Genomic DNA, 9084 nt, shown 5'->3' on the forward strand with positions numbered 1-9084 from the left:
TAAGATATTTTTAGGTAACTATTTTACTATATTTCGTTTCCGTTTTTTAGGTTAAACAACACTTGACCAGCAAAAACACCAAGCAAAATGGAAATGAGAATCTAGTGGATTGTTACAAAAGTTTTTTCCTAAAACTTCTGCTTCTACATCAGGCTTGTCTTCTAATGAAGATACCAAGTTAGCAGCGGCTGAGTTAGCGATGACATACCATACTGTCAAGCATAATTTATCATACAATAGCCAGGACTGTAGTATCAAATTAAATAAGATTATCTATGTTGATTCCAAAACAGCCACTAACTTACGATTGGCTAGGACAAAAATGGAGGCATTAGTGACCGAAGTTCTTGGCCCACATTCCTTGCAGTCTGTTATTGATCAGTTAAATAAAGACAATGTATTTTACTGTCTGCAAACTGATGCCTCCAATAAAAAAAAATATTAAATTGTTTCCTCTGGTAGTTCAATATTTTACCCCTAAAAGTGGAATACAACAAAAATTAATTGATTTTTATGAAATCCAGATGAATCTGCCAATGGTATGTTTTCAGCAATTAAAAACTCCTTAGAGTCTTTGGAACTTCCTTTCAGTCAAATATCTGGTTTTAGCGCTGACAATACTAATGCAAATTTTGGACATAATCATTCATTATATACAAACATTTTAGAGGTTATTCCAGATTTAATAAAAGGAAATTGTCATGCCCATATTGTACACAATTCAGTGAAACATGCTATGAATTGTTTAAATTATGACATTGAGAACATTATATTAAAAATCTATAGCCATTTTTCTGTGTCAGCATGCAGAAGAGAAGAATTAAAAAGATTTGTAGCACTTGCTGAAGGAGAGTTTCATGAAATAAAACGACACATAGGAACTCGTTGGCTGTCACTTTTACCAGCGATTGATACAATTTTGCTTAATTGGATACCAATTTGTAATTACTTTGTTGATTTGGATGTTGACTGTCCAATGGTTATTCAAATTTATTAATGTTAGATGATAATGTTAAAAATAAAGTTATTTATAGTTACCTTCTGTATGCTAGTCATATATTAAATGTTTTCAATAAAACAATTAAGAAATTAGAAGGAAATGATGTAACAATTTTAGATGTTTATAACACTATGACTGGTTTAAAGACTGAGCTAATTCAAAGAAAAAATGATAATTATTTTGGCCATGAAACAAAAAAAGTTTTAAATACCATTAGAGAGTCTTCCCAAGAAGTTTTTAATAGAACTATTAATAACTTTATACTTTTTATTGAAAAGGCTAATTTGTATTTAGAGAAATGGTTCGATTTCAGTCAGACTAATTGGCTTTCTTTAATTAGCTGTTTGTCATTGAAGTCTGCAGTGACATTTGATCATTTTGAGAAAATTATAGATAATCTAAATTTATATAGACTCAATATTGGTATGGATGATTTATATTCAGAATTAACAAATTTTAAAGTAATTTATGAGAAAATATCAGAAGACAAAAATTTTACTGAAATGAGTACTGGCCAAAAATGGAGCCATTTATTAGTTAACACTGCAGAAGAATTTAAAAACATTACAAAAATAGTCTCATATCTACTTTCTGTTCCCGCCACCTCAGCATTTACTGAAAGAGTTTTTTCAGTAATGAATGCTAAGTGGCGGGATGATAGAACAGAGCATCCATCAAATTAATAAAAAACGAGCTCCTCATTTATTTTAACTTTGATATAAATTGTGATGAGGCATATGAAATTTTTAAAAAAGATTGTGAATTAATACGTTGTGCGAGAAGCTCAAAAAAATATGTATTTAAAGCAATAAATAAATAAAATACTGTTCGTTTTTCTAAAATACTGTTTGATAATCTTCATAGACCTGAATATACTTTTTTTCTTGTAAAAAAAGTTGGCAACCCTACGTTTCTCTGTCATGGCCACTTTCAACGTAACATTTTTACGTATCCGTAAGGATATGTCTACTTACGTTTGCGTCTGAAACTAATAAATAATTCAACCATACTTTTAAAGATTCATTGACCTAATTAAGAGGATTACTTCATCTTGAATTTATGGTAAACTGGTGTTGGTAAAGGTTTTGAGAAAAATCACACACACTGTTATCTTACTCAGCCTTGCCACAAGTTTTACTGATTTTAATTAATGAAAATACAAGACACTAAAGTAATCTAAACTATTGATAACAAAGGCACTGAATACATGCCTGTATGAGATTTTCCTTAATACTGTCATAAATCGATTTGAAAACCTGAACCCAAGGCTAACACACACGGGTAGCGAAACAAAAAAGGTCACCAATATGACGTGATGTCTATGGAAAACGGCACTACACACAGCACAACCCTGGTCGAATGACTCATACTTCTTATTACCACGTATTTCGGGCGTCATCAGAATGCCTCATTTTTGAGCAGTGGTCACGCTAATAAACAAAAAAGAGTATTTTATGCTTTTCCGCAACCCAAACTTACAAGCTCTAATTTTAAATTAATATTTATTTGATAATTATTAACACTAGTCTCTCGATATTCATTGTAGAGCCCAAGCTTAAAAGTGATGATACTTGTCTTTTGTTGAATATTTAAATAGATCTACAAAGTTTAACTAGTTAATTTTTTGAGCAGATAGCTTGTAATAGTAGTCCTAGCAGTGTTTGTAGCAATAGTAATCTAATATTATTTAATCAACAACCTTGTCTCATGATTTAATAATGCAGCATTCCTATCAATATACCTGTATGAGCCCCTTCAACAATGAAAGGCCTATTTTCTTGCGTATGTATTATTTGTTTTTTTTTTTAAAAGCTGTTCAATTATTAAAATGGAGTGTTCAACAGAAGTCTAATCACAAGTGACCTCCAAAATAATTGAGCAATACATTTGTCACTGTATTCGGTGTGTACGGAAGGTCATGTCCTGAACTGCATTCGAGCAAACGCTAGTCGCTAATTCAGTTTCAGGTTTAACCTTTCGTGTGATTGACCCACGCTCGTAATAATTACCGTCGTATGCACGGCCGAAATGAAATGGCGCGAGGAAGCGGCGAGCGTTCCTTTGTATGTGTGTGTAAGCATTTTAAATTTCGCGCCATAACATAGACCGGTGATACAGGATGTTTATTTTTGATTGTTGAAAAATCTTTAATGCTGGATTAGAAATAAAAAACGTGTACAAAATTGTATCTTTTTATTTATTAAATTATTAACAAACATTAAAAGTTGTTCCTTATAATTAGTTACAAATAAAAAAAAATTAATTGGTTTATTTTAATCTAAAAAAATTTCCTTTCTTTTTTCTTTTTATTGTCTTTTTAAATCTTTTCGTTTCCATTCCTTCTGAATTTTTCAAGATCAATTATAATTTACGTCGCCTCCTTCTATTCAAAATCTGATCTTGCAAAATTTATAATTGAAGCAATGGAAACAAAAATACTTAAAAAGACAATAAAAATAAAGGAAAAATTTCTAGGAAAAGGATAATTTTCTAAATAATGACAATAACCATAGAATAAAAATGACCACTTTACGGAAAAAGGAAGGGTAATGAGTTTGACACCCTATGTATGTATGTATGTATCTGAATCGGTTGTTAGACCGTAGCTCAAAAAGTACTCATCAGATTTTGACAAATGAGGTGTCGATTGATTCGTCTTAACACCAGGAGTGTCATAGGCTAGTTTTTTCTATAAAAAATAGGCTACTTTAAAAAAAAAGCCGATGAGACAGAAAAAGTTGCACTAAATAAATTGATTTCTTCACAAATAACGTACTTGCATTAGTTTTGATTCAATGAGTATTGAAATACCATTTGGCATTACAAATATTACTTAACAACACCAGTTATTTTTTTTTTTTATATCATGAGCATGTATAGTATCGTTTATTAGTAAAAAATATTGAAATAGTAAAATAATATTGTTTTTTTTCATCTCGTTTCATTCCATTCCATCTCATTCCATTTATTTAATAACAAGTGTCAATAACGCCATAAAATGCGCAATTTATTTCATTGTCGCTATATACAGTTTACACTGCAATTATAATATATAGTTCAATATATCAATGGATTCAAACAAAACAACATACTGTACAAAAACATCAAGACTGACGTAACATGACGCCATTCGATTGCGTCATCTGCGTCACGTAAATGCAAGCCCTATTATGAGAATGTGTGCGTGCATTTTGCATGACCTTAGAAAATGTCAATTATTTTTCATATTCTGATAAAAAATGTACTAAAACCTTTATGCAATTCGAAAGTTAATGAAATTTCCTTTATAATGATATATAATAACGACATTTTTTTAAGATAGATGCAAATATAAATCGATAAGAAAATCAAAACATTGACAGAAAAAACATCGCGAGAGATTTGATCGTAGAAATATCACAAATCAAGTTAATAATACATTTATTTTCAATTGTTTTATGTTCTACATAATATAAACAAAAGCAAAATAGACAAGAATACTTACAGTTGTTTATTTTCGTGAGAATCACACAAAAGGAATTTCACCGGTCGCACGTGTCACCAGAATGCACTTGTTTTTACTTGTCGATCCCATTCCCATGACGAAATCCATTCAGTCTAATGGCCGCCCGTGACAGATTCATTCAGTACGTTTTCGTTGCAAAAAAAAATTTACCCAAAAGTCCAAAGAATAGAGAACAAAATCGCATTTAAAAAGTTTGTTAGTTTTGGACGTGGATCCACGCTTAGGCACACGAGGGTAAAGATTTTTCGAACGTGGATCCACGTCTAAAACACACGAAAGGTTAATGTATGACGTCACTTTAAACGGTCGTCAATAAGGTCATGCTCATTTTCGTATCGATCACAGCGCGCGAGGTTCGAAAGTGTGAGAATGTTCATTGAATAACTAATATAATGCAAATTAACTCATTATTTTTTGTTCAATTTGAAACGGGCTTCTAGACAAAAATCGTTTCTACTACGTATTCTTATAATAAATTGAACTTTTTTGGATGCTTGGCATCGTCTGCCAATATAATGAGAAATGTGAACTTTGGTAAAAAAACGTCGAAATATGCATCGTTCAGTTTTTATCGAGCAAGAAACTGGTTGCATTCTTTGAGCGAAGTTTCTATGGAGACGAACGAAAACTGCTATAACGTACAAACGGCACTTTAAATTCATGTCTGTCTATAAAAATCCATTATTATATTTTGTCACGTAACCTGCATGTTATGGTGTCATATGGTAGAAATTAACCTCCATTGCATCTGTTTGTATTGGATCGATAAATAATAACGCAAAAGACCATACTCGAACACCTTGATAATACTTGGAAAAGATCATTAGCCTCAGATTAGCTTTATATTTAGGTTGTACTTATATTAAAACGAATGTTAAATATGTTGCAAAATTCAAACGGCATAGAATTGGTGTAAAGCATTGATTTAGGTTGTCAGAATCTCTTGGGTGTATTTCTCCGTAATACAATTATAAAGGTCTACCGATATCCCATTAGACTAGCTGTAATCTTTTGATGGTCGGCAGTAGCAGGGGCCGCTAAAATTCTACCCAAAGCGCACTGATGTCTGAATAAAGTGATGAGGTTTTAATATGATCGTACATTTTGCAAAGCTGTATCATAAACAAAGAAGCTTGTAACGTGAAACAAGAAGCTTCTAGAACTTCTTAAAAACACCTGTGCTCAGAGCTCGCTCCAATATTTTACATAATGTATGCGCGTATTCTCGTGGATACTGTTAGACCTGTACTTAAAACTTCTTATCTTTGCTGGGAAGACTACAGTACTGCAAGCTATCGTAATGTTTGCTCAACATATACCACTCATTAACTACGTCAACGAGGTTTGATCTTATTGATTTATAACTTTTGTATAAGACTACAAGTATAGATTAGCTTTAATATGTACTGCTTAATAAGGGAATTAAGCGGGGTATTTGGTGCACAAACTGCAAACAAACTTGCAGTACGATAAGACCTAAATGCCTCAATAAACTCGTTAGCTTTACAGTTTATTTTAACTAGAGATTTACCGTAGCATGTCGTAGACTGAGAGTAGCTTTCAGTAACGGTATAGGATTCCGTTTGTCAGTGAAATTGGATCAGTCGTCAAAGTTTTGTTTTAGTTTTGTTTAACGTTTTAATGAGAAAGGTAAACGCATTAGGCTGTTGTTCTCCTAAATGATATCGCCTACTTGTGGGTGTAGGTTCGGTAAACGTAGATAAAAGGATGGATTGTGTAACGAATGGGCGTGGCGCGGCTCACTCGCCTCACAACTACACTTATTTTTCACAGTTTACTGGTAACTGCGCAATACACATTTCTGAGACTATAATTCATTAAAAGTAATCATTTTCATAAAAATAAATATTAAAGATGGTAATTCCCTTCGGCTTGAAAATACCTTTAAATTAAGATTGGGTATTACTTTCGTAAGCCTACACTTAAGATTCACTAACGACAGTATACATGAAAGATGAAAGAATTTTAATCTGTTGACAGAAAATATCATTTATGGTCGTCTTTATCGTCTAAAACATAGTACTTACTGTTTTTTTATTTTTGTACAATAAATGGTTTTATCTTTTTAACACATTTTATTACTACTCATTTAATATGCAAACTTTATAGTTCTCTTGTCTTTGGTCGGTCGTATCGGTGATCTAGAAGTGAACCACAAAAATCCTAGATAACATTAAGCAATGTACAACGACAATTGGACTGATACACGAACTATAGCAATGGGTCAAAAAACTGATTATGGTAATGGAAAGCAATATAGTTTGACGTAACATGAAAACTAATGTAATCGATTCGGTTTTATTTTAAAGTTACGCGATTGTTGCGCACTTACGAGTTGGTAACATAAAAAGTATTTAATGCAATAAATTGCTTATTTGCACTTTCGAACGACATACAAAGATCCCTTAGAAAACGCTCGGTAGGAATGATAAAAGGTTTTTATAACAAACTAACGTTTTTTTTTCTATGTAGGAAGTTGACCAAGGTTATCACCACAACTTGTTAAAAACTAGTTTAACAAAACGTAAGCTTTATTAAATACAGGTTAAACCGGACCGAAAATTAGTAACACGCATTTCATAAATGTCAGATTTAACGCTAAAATATGAATTTTGTAAAATATGGTTAATAATAATTGTCATGCAAAATTTTGTTGCGTCATTTATGAATTTGATGGGTTTAAGTTATCAATACCTAATCATCGAATCTATTGAACAAAAAAATAACAAAAAGATAATAATATTATATCATTGTATTTACGTGTATGATGTAACGAACCATCTTTTTTCCCTTTTATGATTTCCAATGTATTTTATGAGAAATATAAATGATGTGTGTGGTTGTTACAGGGAGCAGAGGACAAACTGAACATGATCAGGGCGTACCGCAGCCAGGTGGAGAAGGAGCTCCGCGACATCTGCTCAGACATCCTCGGCGTTCTGGACAAACACCTCATACCCAGCTCACAGACCGGCGAGTCCAAAGTCTTCTATTACAAAATGAAGGTAACAAATGACCGACCTATGTACAGGTATAGCAAATAGTTTTAAACTAAGTCATACTCTAATTGTTTGTCGGTTTACGGAACAATATCCTTGTTACGTCAAACTAACTAATGTATTTCTACGAAACAGTGTGACGTCAAATGAGTATACTAAAAGCAAAGAAACATTTAACTGGTCGTTTCGAATGGATAATTTCATAATGTCCTGTGAGTGTCGTAAGCTGTGACTCAGATGATGCTTCTCGCCTTGTATGGTCAGATAAAGCACCTGAGTTTATGGATCAAAGGAAAGTGGCCATCATTTGAACGTGGATGGGTGTATTTTATTGAAGTCGATTAGATAGTCGCATGTTAATCATTATTAACCTAATTTAAGATTTGTTTATTTATTTCATTAAATTTTGAGCACTCATTCAGAACACTTTTTAATTTACTTTTTACGTGCTGTCTTATCAGGCCAGAAATAGAGCAAAAACAGTCTCCTGTTCCATGACGATCTCACTGCTATTATACCGTCCAGTCTTTCGCCTTGAGAATGTGGTTATTTAACTAACAATGTTTTTAGCAGGAATTCATACGGTCAATTGGTGTTGCAGTGTTAGTATTGTGTTGTTGTTGACCAGGGCGACTACCACCGGTACCTGGCGGAGTTCGCGACGGGCAACGACCGCAAGGAGGCGGCCGAGAACTCGCTGGTCGCGTACAAGGCCGCCTCCGACATCGCCATGACGGAACTGCCCCCCACACACCCCATACGCCTCGGCCTCGCGCTTAACTTCTCCGTAAGTACTCCGCGACACACCATTAACTAGGACCAATCTGAACCCTTGCTGCCTGGGGGAATATTTGTCATGCAAGTGCTGGCTTAACATTTCATTAACCCTAGAAAGATAATCATATTGTGACGTACGTTAAAGATAATCATGCGTAAAATTGACGCATGTGTTTTATCGGTCTGTATATCGAGGTTTATTTATTAATTTGAATAGATATTAAGTTTTATTATATTTACACTTACATACTAATAATAAATTCAACAAACTATTTATTTATGTTTATTTATTTATTAAAAAAAAACAAAAACTCAAAATTTCTTCTATAAAGTAACAAAACTTTTAAACATTCTCTCTTTTACAAAAATAAACTTATTTTGTACTTTAAAAACAGTCATGTTGTATTATAAAATAAGTAATTAGCTTAACTTATACATAATAGAAACAAATTATACTTATTAGTCAGTCAGAAACAACTTTGGCACATATCAATATTATGCTCTCGACAAATAACTTTTTTGCATTTTTTGCACGATGCATTTGCCTTTCGCCTTATTTTAGAGGGGCAGTAAGTACAGTAAGTACGTTTTTTCGTTACTGGCTCTTCAGTACTGTCATCTGATGTACCAGGCACTTCATTTGGCAAAATATTAGAGATATTATCGCGCAAATATCTCTTCAAAGTAGGAGCTTCTAAACGCTTACGCATAAACGATGACGTCAGGCTCATGTAAAGGTTTCTCATAAATTTTTTGCGACTTTGAACCTTTTCTCCCTTGCT

The 9084-nt window shown here is 32.8% G+C and overlaps 1 protein-coding gene across 1 annotated transcript; it reads left to right on the forward strand.

Moving 5' to 3' along the window:
• The first annotated feature begins 7350 nt into the window (after positions 1-7350).
• Positions 7351-8357, forward strand: LOC113506533 (14-3-3 protein epsilon-like). The gene is made up of 2 exons (XM_026889373.1): positions 7351-7531; positions 8154-8357. The coding sequence occupies exons 1-2, from the start codon at positions 7397-7399 to the stop codon at positions 8340-8342; spliced, it is 324 nt and encodes a 107-aa protein (XP_026745174.1). The 5' UTR covers positions 7351-7396; the 3' UTR covers positions 8343-8357.
• The last annotated feature ends 727 nt before the right edge of the window (positions 8358-9084 follow it).

Source organism: Trichoplusia ni (genome assembly GCF_003590095.1).
Source record: "Trichoplusia ni isolate ovarian cell line Hi5 chromosome 18 unlocalized genomic scaffold, tn1 tig00003498_group17, whole genome shotgun sequence".
Classification (NCBI taxonomy): Eukaryota; Metazoa; Arthropoda; class Insecta; order Lepidoptera; family Noctuidae; genus Trichoplusia; species Trichoplusia ni.